Source organism: Thalia democratica, chromosome 3, assembly GCF_965202585.1.
Source record: "Thalia democratica chromosome 3, ktThaDemo2.hap1.1, whole genome shotgun sequence".
NCBI lineage: Eukaryota > Metazoa > Chordata > Thaliacea > Salpida > Salpidae > Thalia > Thalia democratica.
This window is the reverse complement of record NC_139167.1, coordinates 55,700,203-55,723,625: the sequence shown is the minus strand read 5'-3', so window position 1 is coordinate 55,723,625 and position 23,423 is coordinate 55,700,203. Positions and strand designations below refer to the sequence as shown.

At 27.3% G+C, this 23,423-nt stretch overlaps 2 protein-coding genes across 3 annotated transcripts; both read right to left on the bottom strand.

The window, feature by feature from the left end:
• Positions 1-6,125: 6,125 nt before the first annotated feature.
• LOC145831514 (lysocardiolipin acyltransferase 1-like) lies at positions 6,126-18,459 on the bottom strand. 2 transcript variants are annotated; one of them, XM_082938791.1, is made up of 7 exons: positions 18,365-18,459; positions 17,157-17,345; positions 16,651-16,806; positions 15,808-15,939; positions 15,471-15,604; positions 12,059-12,277; positions 6,126-7,424 (listed from the first exon to the last, which is right to left on the bottom strand). In XM_082938791.1, the coding sequence occupies exons 1-7, from the start codon at positions 18,393-18,395 to the stop codon at positions 7,290-7,292; spliced, it is 996 nt and encodes a 331-aa protein (XP_082794917.1). In that variant the 5' UTR covers positions 18,396-18,459; the 3' UTR covers positions 6,126-7,289. The 2 variants fall into 2 exon arrangements, with proteins under 2 accessions (XP_082794917.1, XP_082794918.1); XM_082938792.1 differs by having other exon boundaries at positions 16,651-16,782.
• Positions 18,460-18,884: 425 nt separating this feature from the next.
• Positions 18,885-20,995, bottom strand: LOC145831469 (nonsense-mediated mRNA decay factor SMG9-like). The gene is made up of 2 exons (XM_082938738.1): positions 20,236-20,995; positions 18,885-19,938 (listed from the first exon to the last, which is right to left on the bottom strand). Exons 1-2 carry the CDS (start codon positions 20,980-20,982, stop codon positions 19,303-19,305), a joined length of 1,383 nt encoding a protein of 460 aa, XP_082794864.1. The 5' UTR covers positions 20,983-20,995; the 3' UTR covers positions 18,885-19,302.
• Between the last annotated feature and the right edge of the window lie 2,428 nt (positions 20,996-23,423).

Sequence of the window (23,423 nt, the reverse complement as noted above, 5' to 3'; positions counted from 1 at the left end):
ATGGCAGGGTTGCAAGAATTCCGAATATAAGTTCTTTAAATTACTGGACAAACGTTTTTTGTTATCACTTAAAGTATAATGTTTGAACAACGTGTGGTAAATTTGTCTTATTTAGTTTTACGCTTTGAAAAAGTAATTTTTTATATTCAATCAAAACTACTTATTTACATATAACTACAATAACTAAAACTCTGCTCCATACATAACCTTAACAATTAGATCTACATACGCATTTTTTATTTTCTAAAAATTAAAGTTATTTTTTGAGATACGACAAAATCATGTTTTATAATATAGTAGTTTTCAGAAACTTTAAACGTTCTTTTTTTTTTAATTTTTGTATTATAATTGTTTTCTTATTAGTTAGACCTAAAAGAGTATTTTTCGTTTAAAAATGTTTGTTAATCTTTTAGATGTGGTCCCTTAAATCATTTAATGTAAACATTTAATTATATTGGAGATAAAATTTAAAAAAAAAACACAAAAGAAAAGAAAAGTCTTAATATAAAGCTTAAAAGTTTTTAGAAATTATCAGATAAAAAATTAACTTGAATATTGATAAAACTATAAGTGTGCCCTATAAGTAAAAACATACTCGTTGAAAATCATAAATTTTGATGTCAAGATAGGTAAACATTTGTAAAAAGTGTAAATAGTATTTAGTACTTAAAGGTTAGCTAGCAATCTTAAAAGGTCAGATTTCCAGGTCATTGAACCAAATCATTTTTGAGCAAAATTTTTTCTTCGCTTTTTGTTCAATAAACTATACTAAGTTAAAAAACAAAAAAAAAAACCAAATGCCCAGCTAATCTAGCTATAGAAGTTTAAAATTAACGACTAAAAATAAACAATTTTCTACTAAAAAATATATTCTAAATTAAATAAACATTTCCGTATTAAATACTAGTTTTACTAGAAGTAAGCAATAGGCACTTTAAACGCTTTTTTGTGTAACTGTTAAAATTAAACAAAAAAATGAGATAAAGTTGATACAATTTTACTGGAGAAACACGGTTAATTAAATACTTTAGTTTAAATGTATACATGAACACTACAGTTGTATTAGACTAAATTTCTACGTTAAGCTTAAGATGACTGTAAACAAATTGATGCTCATAAATATGGTCAACAGTAGATAAAAACAAATCTCTAAACTAGGGTTTAGCATACTGTGACCCATTTAAAATAATTTTGAAATTTACACTAGATATTTTGGGGTTTTAAAAGAAGATTAAAAACAAAGAAATTACGAATATATTTACAAGAAACGCAATAAATACAGAAGGTATTTCGAGTCTGTTGCCCTAGAACATTTTTAATTTTGAATTTTAGCCTGCAAACACCAAAAAATAACATTTATATTATACAGAATTATTTTTTTTAACTTTTTTAAACGGATAATTTTTACGGCGGTAAACATGTATCTAAACCTTAAAACTTAACAATAACGAAATAAATAATTTCAACAGATTAAAAAAGACCTAAAGTGTATATAAAGTTGTTTTTGATAAAAATCAACTTTACATTTAACCATATACTTCCGAATATGATTCAGCTGTTAAACTTTTTAAGAATTATACCAAGCAATAAGTAATTTTATTTACAAGAAAGAAATACTCTCAACTATTAAATTTTTTCACTAATAAACTTAATTATAACAAGAACATTTTAGAAATTGTTATAACCTTTACTAGATCACTGTCATTTGAACCTGATCAACACACAGTATCCAAAATTCTCAGGTATAAAGTATTTCTTATATTTATCCTAAAGCTTATAGAACTCTCTATGCAACTTATCTGTACTGAAGTAGTTTACTTGGTGTTGAAGTAAAATTACTTTTAGTTCAACCTGGAACCTTCGAAGATGGTCTTTTAAGTGTTAGGCATTTCAGTTAACAGTTTACTCTCTGATAAGCTAGAGATTTTAACCACATTCACTTGTAAATATTAGGAAGTAAGGTTTGTGAAAACCTTTTTAGATAACTATGTTGATATATAACAAACACTAACAAACGTAAAAATTAGTTCCTGTTTTTGTCCTGGACAACGCATTAAAAGGTGTCCGTAGTGCGTGACTCGATTACCGAAAGGTTATTCGTGCACCAGGTCGCAGAACCAAATATGTTGAGCGTCTTTTTTTATCGTTCAGTAAGCTATAGTAATATTTTTTAACTAAACATAAAAAGATTTCCAACTTTAAATAGTTTCAAGTTATTTTTACTTTACTAACACTCCCATTGTATATTTTTAAGTAATAAATTTAAAAGTTCACTATTAGTAAGAAAGTTTACTTAACTAACTTTAGTTTTTTTTTCTTTCCTACACATTAAGCTTATTATAACTCATTGAAAGTGTCTTAAAGACTTAAAGTATAAAGATTTTTAGATATTAATATATTAATTTTTAGAAATATATTTTCTTATATAGAACACCAAGAGTTTTTAAGATTTTAGTTTTTATAATTTTTAAGCATATTCTGACGGCTGGAATTCTCTGGAAAAGACCTCTCAGTCATCGAGTTGCATACCCAAACTTAATCAAAATTATAATGAGCTAAAAATAAAAAAAAAAGAAAAAAATAAACTCTAAAACGAAAAGCTCTATGAACAGTGACACTATTAAACTTTACAACGTTAAATATTTTTCTTAAACAAAAGAAAAAAAAAAAAAGAATTTTCCAAAAAAATTAAAGAACTTTTACACACACATATATCAACATTATATACGCATAAATATATATCTAACTTTACGTTAAAAGGTTAAGTTTTTATCTGAAGTTTCAATTTTAAAATTAATTCAGAATTTTGCAAATAAATTACCCTTTTATATGATTTAAAAAGAGAAAAAAAAATATATATGTTAAGTTATTTCCTTTTTTTTATTTTTGTTTAAGAAATTCGACTCTACTACCAACTCATTTTAACTTATCAAAAAATAAGTAACAGTAAAATATAACTATAACATTAAAAAAAAAAAATATTGTAAAACTGCAATATTCAAGCAAAGTAAAATAAAGCTGTATCCATAAAAAAAAAAATTAAATTAGATAAATTATAGAATAAATATATCATTTTAATTAAGTATTTTGTGCTAAAAAGGTTTTTTTTTTGGATAATTTAAGTTGAAAAATAAAAATATTTCACATTTGAATAGCTACATAAACTATTGTAAAATTTTTTTTAGAATTTTAAAGAAGTGATTTTTACAATAACTGAACTTAACTTTTTTAAATAAAAATATGAAGATACGTATTATGTAAAAAAAAAACAATAATAATTTTAACAACAATGATATTAAAAACAACAAATTTCTTTCCACTAAATCAATCAAAAAAAAAAAAAAAAACTCTTTTCTCTTTGAAAAACTTGTCTAAGTCTTAACTGAAATAATAGAAAGAAAACAACATTTGTAAACATAAAAAAGAATAATTTTGCTTTGCTCAAAAAGAGATTTATCTTTAACATAAATTTGCTTGAAACAATTATCTCAGCTTGCTTGTTAAATACTTTATTTTCTGCTAAAATATAAACATCTATAACTACTCTTTTTACATTTTCATGCAATAAAAAAAATATATAATAATATAGTATATATTAAAAAATAAGTTTGTAAGCAGAAAAAAGATTAAAAAAAAAAAGTTTGTAAGTATTCTGAACTTAATTCAAAAAAGTAATCTTAAAGAATAGTCTTAGAAATAACTGGACAGAAAATGCAAAAATCTCAACTAAACCAATGTTAATGTAACCAAACAAATCTACTTTCCAACAAAAAAATTAAAAAAAAAAACAAAAAATTTGATATTAAATGAATTATTAAATAGTAATCTTTAACTACAATCTTAGAAATAGTTAGATAGAAAATGCTTAAATCCAGACTAAACCAATGTTACTGTGACCAAACAAATCAACTTTCGGACAAAAAAAAAAAAACTAATATTTAAAAAAATTAATAAAAATTTGGATATTAAATGACAAGTACTATTAACTCCTTAAACAAAGTAAATAGGGAGTAGGAATGATCACTAATGACCTTGAGAATTACTATTTAAAAGATAACTTTTAAGTTCATGCTGGAACTTTCCAAAATGACTTATATTTTTTAAACTTAATGGTAACTTAGTCCACAACTTACTACCTTGGAAGGATAGTGATTTATGACCTATTTTGCTGTTGAATCTAGGTAGGAAAAAATTTGTTTCTGAAGACCTGGTATGATAATTATGTACATTTTTTACACTTTTATATTAATTTTTAAAGTTATCTGGTAATTAATTGTTGCTAAACTTAAACATAAAAAGACCTAATTCATATAAATACAGACTCTCAACATTTAATTTTTTTTTCTGAGATTTTAATTCTCTTACACTATCATCATATTTCTTATAATGTATGCATCTAAGTGCTCTGTTTATGAGAACATTAATATCATTTATACATTTTTTATTTGCTCTTCCCCAGCACAACAAGCCATATCTAACATTGCTCATAAGCAAAGAATTAAAGATCAAATATAATGCTTTTTCATTCAAGAAGTGTCTGGTTTTATATAATATACCCAATGTTTTTTGTAATTTTGTTTTTATAGTTTCTATGTGTTCTGACCATTTTAAATTTCTGTCTATAATTATTCCCAAATATTTATAGCTATTTGTGTTTGATATAACTGTTTTACCTATTTTTACATTAGGATCTTCATTTTTCCAAAAAATATTTTTTGATTGATATAAAATCATGCTTCTGGTTTTATTAGGATTTAATTTAAGTTTGTTTTCCATAAGCCAATCTGATACCTTTTTAAGTTCTATGTTTAAATTTTACTGTCATTTAGATATGTGTCTTTTGTATATGATTTGTATAACATTGTGTCATCTGCGAAGTTGAGGATGTTAAGACCAGTGTTGTTCTGTAGGTCATTTATATGTATTAAGAACAACAACGGTCCTAATACTGACCCCTGTGGAACCCCAATTTCACATTTTTCACAGGTTGACTCATATCCTCCAAAGCTAACAAATTGTTTCCTTCCATCTAGATAGGAGCTGATTAGCAGATGCATATTTCCTCTCACACCATAACTTTCCAATTTCCCTAGTAAAATATTTCTATCTACACTGTCAAACGCTTTACTTAAATCCAAAAAGACTGCACAAACTGCGTTTCCTTTATCAAAATTGGACATAAACCCTTCAACAAAGCCAAAGTGGTGGAATGATTCTGTCTAAAGCCAAACTGAGAATTGTTTAAAACATTATTTTTAGAAAAAAAAACTGTACAGGCGACTATAGATTACTTTTTCGATTATTTTATTTAAATTAGATATAAGTGAAATGGGTCTATAATTTCCTGTTTTGAATATTATTAATAAAATTTTGGTCACAATTATATGTATCTAACTAGTTGTACTTGCTAGTTTTTCAAATTTAAAACAAGTTTGAATTTTTATGCTGAAAATAGTATTTTTTAAATAAAACCTTAACATACACATTTAAGATTGCAGAATAGTTTTCATACTACCTTATTTGTGTAAAAAACTACATAAAATTTATATTGGTAAATTATAATAACTCTATTAGAATTCGTATTGATTGATAGTTTATGATGAGTATAACTTTGTTTTATAAATGTATGTTAACTTAAGACTAAAATAAACTGTAACGTAGAGTTAATAATTAAATACCGTACTTAGCAGTAGGTGCTCTTGAATTTGCGGGTTCAAAGTTGTACCAAAAAAAAACATAAAAGCAAAAACTTCATTAATACTTTGCATGCAATAAGATTACGCTCAACTCCGTAAAAAAACGAAAGTTTTCAAATTTTTTTAAACTCTGACAATACAAGGTTTTGACCAGTGAAAAACTACTTTATATTTCAAACTGCTTTGGTTTTATGTTTACAGTTGTATATAAAAGTTTTACTGAAGTCTAAGACTTTTATAAACGTTCAAATTGATTTAAATCTGTCTTAACTTTGAATTCTTATCTTTTTTACTCAAGTTATTTTAAACCATTGATTAACGCAAATTGTCTCTTCATTAACACATATGAATTTCCTTTTGTTGTAAGCATACAGCTTTAAGTAACAAAGGCAAAAACACTTTTTTAAACATTTTATTGTGTTATGTAGGAATAAGTCACAAAAATCAAGGATGTAAAGCATTGTGTATTTTTCAATATACTATATTTATTATATTATTGACTTATAACTAACTAATTCGGTAATCTAAGTAAATGTTAATCTAAACAAGTTTTAATGGTGTAAAACATTTTTTTGTTATAATAAAATAGATCATAATTAAATAACTTAAAAGCTACAGCTTGTAAAAACTATTTTTTTTTTGTAAAAACTTCAAGCAAAACTTTACACAAATATTACACAAAATTAAAAAAGAAACCTTTGATTGTTTAACACTTTTAGAAAAAAGAAAACTAATAAATTTTCGATAAAGTAAAAAAAGAACTCTATATACATGATAAATAAAGTCAAAATCAGACAACAAATAATAGTACAAATTCACCATAACCATATAAAAAAGAGACCACCATAGCATAGAAGTTGTAAAGTTTTGCTGGAACTTAATATAAAGTAAATAGACGGCAACTAAAGCAAGCCTAAAAAACTTGCATAATTTATGGCACATGTTATATAAGTTCGTCATGCATAGAAGAAAATAAAGCTACTCGTATGATCTCAACTTGAGTTAATTAGAAGCATTTTAGAAGTTAACCAGCTCACGATAACAGTACGGATGATAAAAATTAGTATTTCACTTAGTTTTTATAAATTGTGTAATTTAGATTGTTACTTTTTTATAGCAAGTTACTATTTACAGTTTGTGTTTTGAATTTAGCACACGTAAGTAGTGAGCACTCAAGACTTAGAGCTGCAGGAAATAAATATTTAGCATAACATAGTGTTTAATTTCTAAATTATAAGATTTGAGATAACTCTAAAAGCTTTAACAAAATTTCAAATTCCAACGCTTCAGTGTGTAACTACAGTCCGACCAGCTAATGTTGTGCATAATAGAAAGGCTACATAATTAAAACAAACTATTTACAAAACTTAAAAACTCACACAATAAAAAATAGAACGAATCTTAAGAAATCACCATGACTGCTGTGTCGTACACTTATTAATCTTAACTAAATTGTTTTAATTCGGAACATACCAAAATCTAAACTAAGTTGTTTGACTTTAAACAAAGCAGCAAGTTTATCTTTGAGACTATTTAAAGTATTGCAGAACTAAAATACAAATTAGAAGTTGTTTCAAGGAAAAAACTGCAATGTCACTTGTTCTTCTTGGTGGCCCACTTTGACATTGGTTTGTGGAGGGAACTGTAAACTTTCATTTCAAACTGCGACATGCTACCGTGGGTTGCGGTGACGTACATGAAAAATGTTGATATCGTCACGCAGTAAACCTGTTATGTTTGTTTTAGTTTTTTTTTTTTGGTTTTTTGAATGAGTTGGTTCTCAACGAAACTCAATTAATTTCTTGATGCAAATTTCAGTTTGTTATGTTTTTAAGCTATATAATATCAACACTTTGAGTATTGAATAAAATTATAGTAGTTCTTTAAACGGCCACTCACTTAATAGTTAAATTTTTTATAGCTAATATTTTAATATATAATATTTGTTGCTTTCTTTTATTATTTAGGTAAATTTATATTTGTGTTTGGTAAAATCAATTAATTTATACAAAAAGTTTCTAGCGTTCGTTATCATTTTAAAGTTATAGCAACAGTTTGGGAGTTAACTTTTTAAAATTCCAATGGAGTTTTCTACACAATTACATTTATTAATTTCGTAAACTTAATTTACAACCTACTAATTTAATATCAACTGAAAGCTTATGTTAAAACTTAAAGTAAATAAAACAGTTACAAACAACCTTATATAAGTATTAACTTTCTTTAAAACTAGTAAAGCATCTCACAGATTATTTTTAAAATAACATTTTTTAGGTTTTTTTAAATAAAATATAATTGTAAGTTGCATATAACCACAAAACCAGTGATAAAACCTTTTTTGAGCAAAGTCTAAACTTAAATTGTAGATTTAGGTCACATCTACTTTTATAGAGTGTATATGTTTCAAAATATTTTTTTTTAATTTAGAGTTTTATATGTTTCAAAATATATTTTTTCAATTTAGAGTTTTATAAACAACTCAAGTCTATTATGTATATAAATAAACATTTCTTTTGAAAAAAAAAAACTATATATACAGTCCTAATATTAAGACTGAAAAAGAATATTTTTCTTTTGTATTTATACTTCAACAATCAATATAATACTGAAAAATTAGTCATTTATCTTTAATTTTAAACTAGTTATTTTAGAAGTAAGCACATAAGCATTTTTTAGTATTTACTATCTATTTATTTAACAAGGTAGCTTTTACAGTTCTCAAGAAAGTAATCTTTTACGATAGCAATTAAAAAAAACTTTTATCTTTCAAGTTAACTGTACAAAATATTTTAAACAACTAAATAAATCAAACAGCTATTTGAGTCATGATAGCTACGATATTGAAATTAATCTCAGAGTTTAGCTTTACATAATAAAATTAGGAAAATCTTCATAATAATTTTTTTTAACTCTGCAAAAAAACTTTGAGAATTTACCAGGAACCATAAAAATTAAAACTAGCCTTAGCTTAATAAAAAAATATCAAAGTAGCCAAAGTTTTGCTAGACAAACTTTAGGTTAGGAAAGGTGACATACAACCCTGTTTTATTTATAAAGACTTAATTTAAGATATATGTACATAAATTTAAGTGAAAAACATGAGCTTTAAAATAATTGAATTAAAACTTAGATGTTATTTATTTCAAAGCGTAAATAGTACAACGAAATATTTTATGTTAGAAAAAGCTTTGTGTTTGTTCTAGAATTTCCGATTTACTTCTTTTTTTAAACACTAAGTAAGTAAAAAGTAAAAACAAAAAAAAATCTTTAAAACATAAAATTTTATAGTGCTTTTATAGTTTAAAAAATACTTATAGAATTTTGTTTAATTTATGCCGACGCATGCATTACTATCATATTCATTTAAATTTCATATGTTTAGGTAAAATAAATATTGTACTTAAAACAGACATGATAGGAAAAATAAAAGTAATATTATATGTGTTTGCATAACTTCCTTTGCTTAAAAAATAAGCTGATACTAAATACGAAGATTATAAACTTCTATAGGGTCATAAGAAATCATATAATTGTTATAAAATTAACAAAGTTTTGTGTTACTTTTGATAAATAGAAATAATTTAAGCTAAAACACAATTCAAACTAGATTTATTAAAAAGCAGTAAACAAACTTCTTATAAATTTTTTTAAACTTTTTGTGTTAATGTATGTACAAAACTTAAACATAGAAAGTCTTTATAAAAGTGAGTGAGATTTTCACAAAAAAAAAATTGTTTATTTAAAATAAATAACTTTAGTTTGTAAATAGGTTCATTTTAAATAAAAATACAAGCATTTCTAACTTTTTAAATAAAGCTTTTCTTAATTTAAAACAGCTAAAATGATTAAAATGTTTAGTTTTATTTTTGTATAAACCAACCTTTATTTAAAAAATGGCTTACATTTAAAACATAATATTTAAGTTTGTTAAAACTATTTTAATTTCTCAATAAAGAAAATTAGGTATAATTTTTTAGTTAAATAACAACTCAAGGAATATAATTAATAACTTAGTTTAGTAAAGTAATACTAACAATTTTATAAAATAAGCTAGATTAATAAAGAATTTACGTACAAAAACAGTTGCTTTGATATTCTATCTGCTCTGCTTGTTTGGATCTGTAGCATTTAACACCTTATTACATTATATCTTATGAAAATTAACCGAAACTTCTATTCTTCACTAAAACTTTTTAGTGTTGTACTTTGACTCTAATTTTGTATATTGGAATTAGGTAAAAAATAAAAACAGCAATAGGTAAAAATAAAAACATATCACTTTGACGCACTCAATACTTTTAACCTCAAATGCTAATGACATACCATTAAAAATTTATTTAGCAAAATTAATAGGGAAAAATTTAACTTACTCATGTAAAAAAATTGAAAACTAATGTTTATAAATACTAATAACAAATAATATTAAACTTTATTCATACAAACTTTAAGCTGTTCAAAATTACTTAAAGTAATTAATATTCTTACAAAGACGTTATTTTAACTTAAAAACAAACTGCTTTAGTTAAAAGTTAAATTCTAAAGACCAGTATTTCATTTTCTGATACTAACCGCAAACTTTTAACCAAAAAATTATTTAATATACTAATTATAATAACTAAAAGTATTTAATTTTAAGCAACATTACCACTAAAAACAAATAAAAAATCCAAGATTGGAGAAAGAAAATATAGGTAGAATTTCTGGAACAAGTTTTATCCGCTAGAAGGCCAATGATTTTTAGCCCATTTTTTATATCTGAGTTTATTATTCTTTGTTGATTTGTTTTTAATTTTAGAAAGAGTTTCATTGGCAAAACTATTTTTCAAATTAATAAATTTACTTTCTGGTGTCCACAAGACTTTTTCTTTAATTATTACTGTGCACAGATTTAAAAAAAAAAGAGCTAAAGTTATTTAGTACATACAAATGAAATTTGCTTTAATAAGTTTTTGTGGACATCTTACATAATATACTGTGTATATTTTTGAAGTATTAACATAACTGCATACTTTCATTTGAATTAAATAACATTAGAGGTAGTTTAAATTGCTCTATTCCCGCTAAGACGTTATCACGCGTCATTTCAGATGTTTTAATTTTTTGCAGATTCGTAACTTTGTTTGAGCTAGCTTGGTCCCTAATATACACTATCTATGACAACCTGATGAAAATAATTTGCTATAAAAAGTGTTAAACTAAATGCAAGCCAGCATCAAAGTAGAACAATATAACAGGATGTGATATCATAGACCTCAGGCTTATTATTACTTTTAATAACTAGAATATTTAAAACCAACAGTTTAGGCAACTTCAATCTGTTTTAATAAATGTAATTAAAAGACAGTAATGAATCAATTTAAAATAACTGATTTAGTAACTAGTTCTTATAAAGAACTACTTTTGATTGTCCCTTTATTTGGTAGAAACTAAATTTAAATTAAGTTGTTAGTAAATTTATCAAAAAAAGTCTTAATCTTTACAATAACTTATTTTTTACTTTTATCATATGTTTTTGCTTATAAGTCCTAACCTTTTGAGAAATAATACATCTTTGCTTTATAAAACTTTTTACTTACTAGTTCAATAAAATTGTATGGCTCCTTTTAATGAAACTTGATATTCTATTAAGCACTAAAAAACAAGTACTGTATACTATTTATCTTTTATTCGAACTTTTGCTTTTGAAATCTTAACCTTGAAACTAGTTTACCTATTACATAATAAAAAAAACCTTATTATAACCATATATATGTAAAATCAAAAACTGTTCTATCACTAGGAAAAACAAAAAATCAAGGAAATCCAGTTTTTTATGATATTTTAGCTTTATCTAGAGGAATCCAGTGATTTTTCTACGTAAAGTTACAACTGTCTAAGGAAATTAATGGCTAGTGGCAACCCTTTATAAGTTTAACATATAACTTTACTTTTAAAGAACAAAAACTGAAAAAAATAATTTCTTAATTCAACACTATTACAAGCGTAGATATAAGTTAAATAAATTTTTTTTTTCTAAATACAAGTTTTCAAAAACTCCCTTAAATTCGGTGGTTTAAATTAAAAATAGGTAAATAGTTTTAAACTGGCTTATATTTCATACAGTTGCAATACTATACTTGAAACAAAAAAAACTAATAAGTTATACAACCCACACAATTAATTGAAACATTTTAAAGCATAATTAAAATTAAAAAATCTAACTTACATAAAATTCTGAAATAATGAATGCAGTTTAAATACTTTAGAAAAACAGATAGGCAATAAAATTATACATTTAGTTTTGATATTGATTTTTTTTTTAATTTCTTTAATACATTTAATTCTTACAAAATTGTATATATTTCAGAAAAATTTCTACCAACCTTAATCCACCAAACGTTGAAAAGGAGCCACAGAAACGTCATATCAGCCAGGAACCACATCATGGAGAACAGCCACAACATCCGGGACCTGAACTCGTTCTCATCATGTTCCGCACCCGGGAATTTACCTTCTTCCCCGTAGAACTGATGAAGCATGACTTCCTTTTCCCGCCATTTCTGATTTATCCACTTACTTAGTCCTTCGTCGTCGGTCGGCAGCTGAAATTTCACATTTGCTTGTTTGAATAACTACAATAATTTGATGACTGTAATACTATGTATGTAATAAATATTGTAGAAATTTTTTTTAGTAAATAAAACTTATGTTTCAACACGTTTATTTAGAAAAGTTTTGAAACTTAAGCAGTTAAAAATTTCTTGTTGTATGTTTTTATACACAGGAACAACTAAACAACTACAGGGAGTTTCATCATTAAACTTATTAAAAAAAAAGATAGTTTGAAGCAAACTTCAGCAACTTAAATTGGTAAATACCTGTTTATCAAACGCTTTCAACATTTGTTTTTCGATAAATAGAAAGTATTAAAACGATCACTATTTTTTTTTGCTGTTTACCAAATAAGAAACTTCAAACCAGGGTTTCTAAAAGTTAGCCATATACCTCCTTGGGGATCATAACAGAAACTTAGGGGGCCATAAGCAGCACAGGGGCTAAAAGGGGGGGGGGCATGAGGCCATAATTTGAAACTTGAGCTAGGTATTCTGGAGTTGATGGTGAAGAGCAAAAAAAAAATTGAAACTTGTACTAGATACAGGGTTGCCACGCTAAATTTTGTAAATTTTTCAAAGATTTTGACCGATTTAGCAGGACTTTTACCTTACTCTTAGGTATGCGTTTTAAGTACGCACTTCTACATGGATACGCATTCTTTACGCATATTTTGATATCTGTATTTTCAGTACACATACTTTGACAAGTACACATTTTTTAACCGAAATAAAAACTTTCTGTTAGGTTTCTTTTCTATTTAGACTAGTAATTCTTAGCTACAAACTTTCTACTAAGTAGCTGATGTGTTTAGAACGTGTACTTTAGCAAAAGATAAATGTAATAACCAGTTATAGAAATGTAAAAATAAATAGTATAAAATTATTTATAAAACTTTTTGTACTAAACTAGGTATAACTTTTTCTCACTGCTTACTTGCAAATAATCTCTAGTGTCGCAAGTGTGAAGTAAACTACTGCCAAAAATTTTTTAATTAAAATACTCAAACTAAATCATAATTAGTTCTGCAAAACGAAAAATGACATTAAAGTTTAAACATTTTAACTTTAACAAAAATTATATCATAATGTATATCAAAAAAACTAGCCATGATCTTACATAAAATATTTAAATAAACCTTACAAAAATAAATGAAAATATTAAAACAACTGAGTTAATTAAATAGTACCTGTAATTAATTTGACCATGTGAAAGCTTTGGAATATAATGATTTTGTAAGTAAATTTATAAAAAAATTTTGCAACTTTAGTCTCATTCTAAAAGATTTTTTGTAATTTTTTAAACCATTTTAAGGCTTTGAAATTAAGAAATTTTGTAAATTAGAACTGACAAATTCTGACATTTTGACCTAAAAAACTGACTTTTTGTCATTTTGACCCCAAAAAAACTGACTTTGCCTGACCCGTGGCAACCCTGTTGATATTACGCTATGGGAAAACTTCAGAAGTTTAGGGAGCCATAAGCTTTAAAAGGGTGAGCCTTGAGGCAATAATTTGAAACTTAGACTAGATATTATGGAGTTGATGGTAAGGAGCAAAAAAAAAAGGTCTTATGTGTATTTACAAGAAGTTTTTGGGGCCATAGCTTTATTTATTTTTGAAGGTGGCCTTTAAAAAAGTTTTGGAAACCCTGATTTAAACTGATATATTAATTGTTTAAGTCATAGTAGCTCTAAAAGTAAAGCAGTTAATTTTTTTTATACTACTGCCCTTGCGATGACAACAACAAAACAATTTCTTATAACTATTCAATAGGAAAAAAATTGTTAGGTAAATATGAACAATATTTTAAAGTAAAATTTAATATATAAAGCATAATAAAACTAGATTAAGTAAACATATGCTTTATACATAAAAAGATTTAAATAACCCTCAATAACTTACTTTAAAAATATCTTAATAACACAGTTAAGTTGAAAAAAATTAAAATTTTTAATTATTTCAGCCTACAAATACACAAGAAAAAATATATTTGATAAAAATAGTTGAAATAATCAAAACATTTACAAACAGTTAAAAATAACTATGCGCTTTAAACTTAGTTCAGGTCTTTAATAGTAGTACAAACACATATAAGGAAAACAGAAAATTTTACAATTTTTCTCATTTAAAGAAAAACACCACTAATTTTGAGCTTTTAGAAACCACTAAAACACAAACAAAACAACTTTATGCTTAAACAACCAACCTCAAGAAAATTTAAATTGAGAAAATAAAAACAATAAAGCATCTATTTTAAAAAATACTTTAACCTAACATTTATCTTACTGTTATCAAAACTAAAACATCCTGGCTTAAATTTTTTTTATACCATTTCAGTATGACTTTTTATTTGTTTTCCAGTGAGGATAATTTTTAAGTCAGCCTTAGCTTTTCAAAAAGTTTTAAAAGTTCAAACCAGTCAAAGTTCTCTTAAAATTCATCCAAGGAATAATAATCATATTAATATAATTTAAAAGATATAGCTTAAAAATAAAAAATATACTATTTGTATGGTTATATGTCGGAGGTTACTTGACTTAGTTTTTACTGCAACACCACCTAATCTGAGTTAATAGTAAATTTAAAATGATAGTGCTTCTGGCTTTGGGTTGAGTAAACCTCAAGTTTTTAGAAAGTTCAATACCATAGTATGGCCACTTTAATTAAGACTAACACATTGAAAAGTTGTGAACACATTTAAAAGGGTATTAATTGGGAGAACTCGAAAAATTTGAACATAAATACTTTGAAATATTTCAATTGCAGGGTAGGTGAACTTTTTTCACTTTTATTACGAATTAGTTGATAAGTTGAAAAACCAGTTATAATTATTCTCAAGGTTGAAAGCTCTCTGAAGATAAAACTCCTGAACCAGTTTAAAATTTATCTGCATACTTAAACAAAACATAAAATTAATAGTAACCTAGTAGTAACTTTAATGCTAAAAATTTAACTTAAAGTCAAACTTTAAAAATATAGAAAAAATAAAACAAAAATAATTGAATTTACTAGTACATATATTTTAACATTAAATTAATAAACATTTCGTACTAAAGCACAGAATTTTTTTTTTCAAATTTGTCAGACTTTTCAAAAACTATAAACAAGCCGAGGTGTTGTTCAAAATTTTTTAATTAGTCCAAGTAGTTTATGCAAACAAAAAAGAAAATAATTAAATTACCTCGTCAACACTGTACCGCTTCACGTGGAACATGACTTGTTTTGGGGAATTCCCCATCAGCATGTCTTTTTCGCTAGTTACGACTTCATCCGGGTAGCCCACTGTGACGTCATGCACCGCTTGGATTCCTCCCACTTGAAAATATTAACAACTTTTATATTTAGTAAAAAATAAGTTATGATCATAGGGGTCAACTTTGTTTTTTACAAGTTGTCTTATTTTTAGAGTTTTATCTAATTACCCGACGAACACTAGTAAAAAAATAGATTAACCGAATAACAAGTAAATTAAACGAAAATGCTGTATTTAATGTTCTTTAAAACATAAAACTCCATACCTTTTCTCAGGTTCTGGACGTACCACACGAATCCCTTTGTTCTCGGGTGAAGCACATGATCGTACTTCTGAAGTCCCATCTTCTCCGCGTACTTCCAACTTCTCTGCTTGTTTTCAGGGCTCAGGTCCGTTCCTTTGCATTTAGAGCAAATTTAAATTATTCAATTTAGCTGTCATTTTCATTAGTAGAAAACAAAAAATATATATTTATATTCTTTTGTACTAAAACAGCAGTTAACTTTCAAAGTTAAGGTTGAAAATTTCTCAAGATAGTGAACAACCGGAAAATAATTAAAACTAACTCAGGTCAGTTCCTTTGCATCAACTAAGTTTTAATTATTTTAAGGATTAACATAACTTTTGTTTGCATTATACAAAACGAAATCAAGACAGTCTATTTTAGATTCATATGTAAAATAGTAACTGTTGATTTTCTCAACTTTCGAAATACCTAAAAATTATATAAATTTTATTTAACCTTTCTTATATAAAAAGTTATTTAGTTGGACTGTGCTTTTATGCAACTATGTTAATTGTTGCAGTAGCTTAAAGTATTTAGAAGAAACAAAAACAAATATATTTGAAAATAACTTGCAATTAACATAAGGTTTGAACATACCATTTAAATTATCAGACCACAAGCCTCAGATAGACTGAGACCGGTTTCGCCCTGATTAGTCACAACTCAGTCACAACCGAAAAAAAACCTGTAGTCGTCAATCTACAAACGGTTTATACATGCAAGCAAATGTAATACTAATTAGTTGTTACTAAAAACCGTCAACTGTGTTAAGCAAGACTACCAAACAGCCTTAAAATTGTTAACCAAGCTCGTAAGTCTCACCTTCGGGAAATATGAGTATGTTGGGTTTGCAGCCGAGTTCTTCAGAGTAAATGAGAGAATTGCGAATATTTTCTTCGTCTTCGGCAGCGTTCCGGTTGAGGAACATGTAGCCTGCAGTTTGCAACGACCAACCTGCGCGCAAGTTACTGTTTTTGTCTGTTTACAAAAATAACAATATTTTTAGGCTTTTGTACTCGTATTTGTAAGTTGTATATTCAAACTTCCGATTAATCAGTTTAAATTTAAATAAAAAAAATACATAAACTAAAAAAAATACATAGCAACCTTTTATTAATCAAAGGTACTTATTAATCAGACAAGATCTAACTACTTCATCCTTAACACTTGCTTAAATACCTACTTCACACACTGTATTACAGTTTAAAAAATTATCAAAATAAATACTACAGTATTTCAGTTTTACATCATTCTTTTCAGTTTATGTCAACTACTTAAAAATGCCAACACAAATCATAAAACAACCACACGCAACATTTCAAACCCACCGATCATCGGCACCCACTTCAACGGTGCCTTCAGAGTGATCTTCTGGCGGTTGAGCACCCTGGCCCTGAACAGGTAGTTGAAGAAGTAGAGCCAGTCCAGCCTGGTGTGGTGGTTCATGACCACCACGGTTTTCTCGTGCCTCTGCACCCGGTCCCCGAAGCTCCTCACTCGCACGCCGAGAAGTTTGTCTGTGCATAATAAAAAATATAAACTAACAAGTGACAACGGGTATTTGCTGTTGCGTTGTAATGTAACTGATACGGGTGTAAAAATCAGCAATTTCAACGTTTTAACTTTTTTTTACAAGCATCACAGGTCAAACAGTGCTTTGAAATCATGATGATAAAAAATAGAAAAGTTCATTATAGCAAAAAATAGTAACATAATTCAGAAAAATGCATATTGTTCTTGTAACAACTAAGTTCTGTGGTAAAGAAACTAATCTATTTACTACAGCAAAAAAGCGTATCATAAATCTGAAATAAGCTAACTCCCACATCATTATAAAAAGCTTTATTTTTTTTTGTTTGTTGTATAAAACTTTGCTTTTTAAACAAATAAAAATTAAAGTTTGAACTAAACTGAATTCTAGTAAGTTATAGTTGGTCCTTAGGTTGGTATCAGCTTTACTAAATTGACTGTATACAAAAGGGTAATTAAAATTTTTATATTCAAAGTATAATAACTTATAAATCATACTTTAAGCTTTAACTTAAGATCAAGCCAATGTTAATTTTCGTTAAAAAATAAATAAATCATCCATGGCCTTAATAATACAAAACAGTTAGATTTTATAAGAAGTAAAAATGTTTTACATTTGTATTGAAAACTAAACTACTGATCGTTTTGTAAAAAAACATCTAAATTTCATTAGTTTAGGGACTGGTTTAGAAATTATAATTTTACCAACTGACACTATGCTTTACTGAACAAAATTGTCAAATTAATAAAAATGTTTATAATTTTAGTCATTAACTTTGTTTATTTTAATTTTACTTAAAGATTACTTTACTTAACTGGTGTTTTAAAATATTTACCAAAAAATTTACTTGTTGAAGCAAGAATATTTAGTTTGAAAGATAACAGTGTTTTAATTAAAAAAAAGCTGTTCTAGTTAATCGCAAATATATCAGTAAAGCCTTATAAACGATTTAAATAAATTAATAGTTTTTTTAACATTAAAAAAAAAAACAGTACAAAAACTCACTTGTGAAAAACTTCACGGTTCCACGTAACATGTAAAAAAAAACATTGTTATTACATTATTACAAACTAAGTATTAACATCTTACTTTTTAAAACATAGCCAACGATAACACTTAAAATTTACATACAGAACTTTAGTACTAAACAATACAGAAAGGATTTATTTCATCCAAACACCTACCACCAGCAAAGTCACTCCGCAGGAAAGAATCATTTCAGTAAGCCTCCTGTACGCCCATGGCCACACCAACATGAGGATCAAGACCGGCCCGTGCATGGCAAAGTTCAGCACCGAGCCGTTTATGAGCAGGAATAAAAATGAAAAAACCGCTTTCAATACGCTGCATGTTGCTTTCAGCATTTTGCTTTTGTTAAGCCTGTAAAACTACTAAACATCTGTTTGGGTAAAAAGTAAAGCTCTTGTGTTTTTTAAGCTTTTCAAAAGTTTAGATTTAAAAAGCTATTAATCAAATACACTTCAAGTTTTGTTTTTTAAAATATTTTTTTTTTGTTTTAATTTTATTTAATGCATTTTAAAAACGAACTTCTTTATTAAATCGATTTTAAACTTAACAATTTTAATAGTAAAAATATAACAATTTCAACTATAAAATAAAACTTTTAAATTTAACTATCATAAATGTACAGTGAAATGATTCGATGTTACTTATTAGTTAGTTTGTTGACACTAACTTTTATATGTAATTAAAAATGAATAAAAAATAGCTACAGAGACTTAGTAACTGTTTTAACAAGACTCTTAAATTTAAAAACACTTGACAAATCAATTTTAAAGTTTTAATGAAATTACAAAAGCCTAATATTATATTACTTTTTTATAGTTTTTAAAAATAGCTTTATGTGACTTCTTTGCTTCTTCTCAGCAGTCCTTCAACACTAAACAAACAAACTCAAAGTCATAAACAACTCTGCATCAACTTCAGCTGCTGATCAGCCGGGAAAACTCGGTTATGACACTGCTCTTCTTCAGCGACTCCCACGTCCTTGCCGCGTAATGAAACCAGCTCTTCTCAGTCAGAACCTGGTGGCTGATGTTCCTCCTCGGAACGGACAATACCATGTTGATAAAAGCCTCTGTGAGCTGCTCCAGCTCTGGTTTTTCATCGTAAGACTTCAGGGAGAGGAATTGCAAGTCGCAAGGGTTGTAGGGATCCTTTGAAAATTTTTCCCTGTCTTCCTGTTTGTAGCTGTCAAAATCAGGGAAGCAGAAGTGGTTGGCCTCTTCCTCGTAAGTGTACAGATCACCTAAGCCAGGGTACAAACCTGAACTGAGCAGGGAAAACTGACCCCTGCAGTGCATGCTGGAGGGACGGGTGAGGGCTGAGACAACAGAGTTAATTGTGGCAATGTTGTTGACGTCGAACATCTCAGAGTCCAATTTGTTGTGCACAAATATAGCCACTGGCTGGTGCTGCGCGTCTTCTTTGCTCCTAACAGAGTTCTTTGCACCGTGGGGAAAGGGGGTGGGCAGCCTGGCTATTTCTGCTCTCTGTATGAAGCTGTAGAAGGTGGGATCCGTGAAGTAGTCCTGCACCACCAGGATGACGTGGCAGACCTTAAATAAAAGCTTGTGTTAGTTTTTGAGGAAAAACTTTAGAGAAATATAATGTTGACATTATTACATGTTTGTAGATACAATTAAAACTTAGCTTAATAATTTTCTATTTCTTTCTTTATTTTGTAAAAACAACTTAATATATATATTATAAGCTAAAGATTAAGGTCACAATAATTCAACTAAGTTAAGATATTTTCTAAGCATCTTAATTTAAAAAAAGTTTTAGCACATAACTTTAATTGTACTTTATAAAAAATTATAAAACACTAATGTCTGATGACAAAAATAAATTACAGTGAGCATGAAAGTGGCTATCTGCAGCGACTGCATCTGTATGGATGGACCAGTGAACTCCATCTTGTTGTTCCTCTCGTAGATCAGCTCATCTAAGATTGATGGGCTCAGCATCGGCTGACAGTCAAGCAAGATCATGCGCTCCTTGGTCACGGCAAACTCCACCCCGTTGGTCATGTGAAGGGCTTTCTCCCTCTGATCCAAGGTCTGCTCCCTGAACCAGGCCTCCTTTCCTTCCACAAACTTCTTGCCCGCTAGCATAGACATTATCGTTGACTTGCCCACTCCCTGAAGGCCCAAGACGCCGACAACTAAAAAGTCCTCTTGGTCCTTCAGCTTGTCCAGGCCAGCGTCCTTCCATTGCAGGTTGGAGTCTATCATCTTCACAGAGGAAGTCCAAACAAACTCCTCGTCTTCACTTTTTACAGAGTCTCCACTTCCAGGCTTTGGGCTGTCCAGAGCAGCTTGCTTGGCTTCCTGGTCTTTGTTAGGCTGAATTGCGAACGACAGTTTTGGCGCCACTGGAGCTCCAGGGCTCGATTGAACCTCTTTCCAGCTTGACAAGCTCCCCTTGGACTTTGAAGGGGACGCAGTGGCACTGGTTTTGTTTGCGGGTTTTGCAAGTATGGTTGGGTTTTTAATGATGAGAGGGCGGAATGGGGATTTTTCATGGCTTTTTTCAGTCTGCGGCCTGATGGGAGATTGCTTTTCAATTGACCACAAGCTTTTTGACTTTCTTGAGCTCATTTTGTTTTTAAGGAAACTTCTGAAGAAAATGTAATTGTAATATAATAATGTATTTATAAACTATCAAATAAGTTTGCTATATGTAAACCTTTTAACTAATATATCTTAACTTGAAATCAATTCACAATCATATCTGTTTAAACATTTAGTTATATAAAAATAGTGTTTTTAATAAAAATACTTAATCTTATAAGTTAAGAAATTAAGCTAAATTTCTTTACAATAAAAATTTATACATAGATTTGAAATAAAGAAATAAAGTAAAACATCATAGAAAACTAATAAGAAATTTGTAGTACATAATTAGCTCTTAACTCTTGATTATTTGATATTGTCATTTTTTGTTCTCTAATTATTTACTAGGTTTAAAAAAGCTATCATAAATATCAAATTCAATTAAATTGAGAAATTTTCTATACACTTTAATTTGAAAGAGTTTCTAATAACTTTTATCATCATATTGAACGCAGCATAAAACACTTATAATACAAAATTTTTATGTTTGAGTCTAACTAAAAAAAGAGCTTTTTGTTCATAGATAAAAATATGTAAAAGTATACTTTGCAATTATGCAGACAAACCTATTAAAACGAGGTGTAAGATTTTTTTGGGTAACACTATAATTAAGTACAGTCACCTTTTGCAAATATACGCACATTGTGTCCACAGTTAAAGTGCATAATCAAACAAGAGAATGTAACTAAACGAGAATTAGCAAATATACCTACTATATTGGCTATTTTCTTATAATGAAACTGACCAAATGGAATATGATGACTTTCCACTTTTTTGTTTACAAAATTACTTTTCATTCAAGATGTATATATAGGTGAAAAGCTTTTTAATATTTTTCTATGTCTAAAGAAAGTTTTTTTTTCTACTTTGTCGCTTGCTAATCTAAGCTTAAACTTGTCTTTAAAAGACCTTTCTCTAATATTGTGCAAGATAAGTTTGATCTTAGGTTGGCAAATTAGCTAAAAAAAGTGATTTATTGAGTGGAAATGAAATTTTGTGCAATAAATATTGTGAGGAGTTGAACATTGTACATTGTCTAATTTAAAGGTATAAAGTTGGGCTAAAACACCTTAAGTATAAAGATCAAAGCCATAGAGGACAAACTAAAAATGGAAAAATCTCAATTTTATTAAAAAATTTTTTTTTTAACTTAGAAAAATACTATAAAAAAATATTTAGTTATCTGAATACATACAATAAGTTTATAGCATTAGAGGCTTTTCATAATAATTTTTTATAGTTTATGACAACTTTAAAATGCATAAATAAACTAGAGTGCATAACCAAATGAGAGTTTGTAATTAAATGAGTACATAGATTTGCGAGAGGTGACTGTAATTAGAAATTTAAATGGCTTATTTCAAAAATTGTAGGTTATATAGACATTAGGGTGCATCTGTTGCCCAACCTTAGAGTTAAGCTTAGTCTAACTTTTTGTGCGTGGCAAATCACTTAAAAAACAAACAAAAAAAATTAGCTTCCTAGCTTTTACCACCGTCACCCTAATTACATTTTTCTGAAAACAACCCCTATGTAAATTGTAGGAGACCTTAAAATTTTGACTTTTGAGTTTTTGGCTGAAAATTTTTTTACATGTAGCAATCATCACAAAAACACATTCTACTTGTTTTCAGACAATTAGAAGAAATTTTCTTGGAGGAACTTCTTTGTTTTTTCAAAAAACAATTAAAAATAACAAAACATGATAAAAAAATACAGAAAATCTAAAAATACCTCAATGAAATTTTCTTCAAATGGTCGCGTAGAATGTGTTTTTGTGATGATTGCTACATGTAAAAAAAATTTCAGCCAAAAACTCAAAGGTCAAAATTTTAAGGTCCCATACAGTTTAAATAGGGGTTGTTTTCAGAAAAATGTAAGTAGCGTGATGGTGGTAAAAGCTAGGAAGCTTTTTTTTGTGCTGTCAATTTATGTGATTTCCAACCTAGAAAAAAATGGACTAAGCAAAATTCTAAAGCTTTCATTTTTGAGAGGTAACAGATGCACCATAATAGACATATAAGAAATTAAGTTTAAATTAATAACTTTAAATATTGTGTGAGGAACATACTTTTTTTAATATACTTTTAACAAATTTTTATTAATGTATTTTACTTGTGTTTTTTAAGTTTATAAACTTAAACTAATATAAAAAATAATGATGATGTAATGCTTATTACCATATGTAAAAAGTTTAAAAATATTTTTATATTTGACACCTATTAAACATTTACAGATTCTTAAAACAAAGAGATACTCGATGTGTAGGCTTAACTTGCTTCTTTTTTAGATTTAGAATAAAGTTAATATCTAGTAAAAAAGTATTTATCAGAATAAAATCCTATGATTTAGAAAATGATCAATCCTAAAGTGAGATATTAGATACAATAATATTATTTTCAACTTTATTCTAGTAACAACATTTC

What these genes read in the sequence shown, in the direction of transcription:
- LOC145831469 (XM_082938738.1), bottom strand. Translation starts at nt 20,982, where the DNA reads ATGAGCTCAAGAAAGTCAAAAAGCTTGTGGTCAATTGAAAAGCAATCT. An exon ending in TAGCCACTTTCATGCTCACT is followed by an intron (nt 19,939 to 20,235) that starts GTAATTTATTTT and finishes CTTTTATTTAAG; the next exon opens with GTCTGCCACGTCATCCTGGT.
- LOC145831514 (XM_082938791.1), bottom strand. Translation starts at nt 18,395, where the DNA reads ATGTTACGTGGAACCGTGAAGTTTTTCACAA. An exon ending in AACCGTGAAGTTTTTCACAA is followed by an intron (nt 17,346 to 18,364) that starts GTGAGTTTTTGT and finishes TATTATGCACAG; the next exon opens with ACAAACTTCTCGGCGTGCGA. An exon ending in CATACTCATATTTCCCGAAG is followed by an intron (nt 15,940 to 16,650) that starts GTGAGACTTACG and finishes CTAAATGCAAAG; the next exon opens with GAACGGACCTGAGCCCTGAA.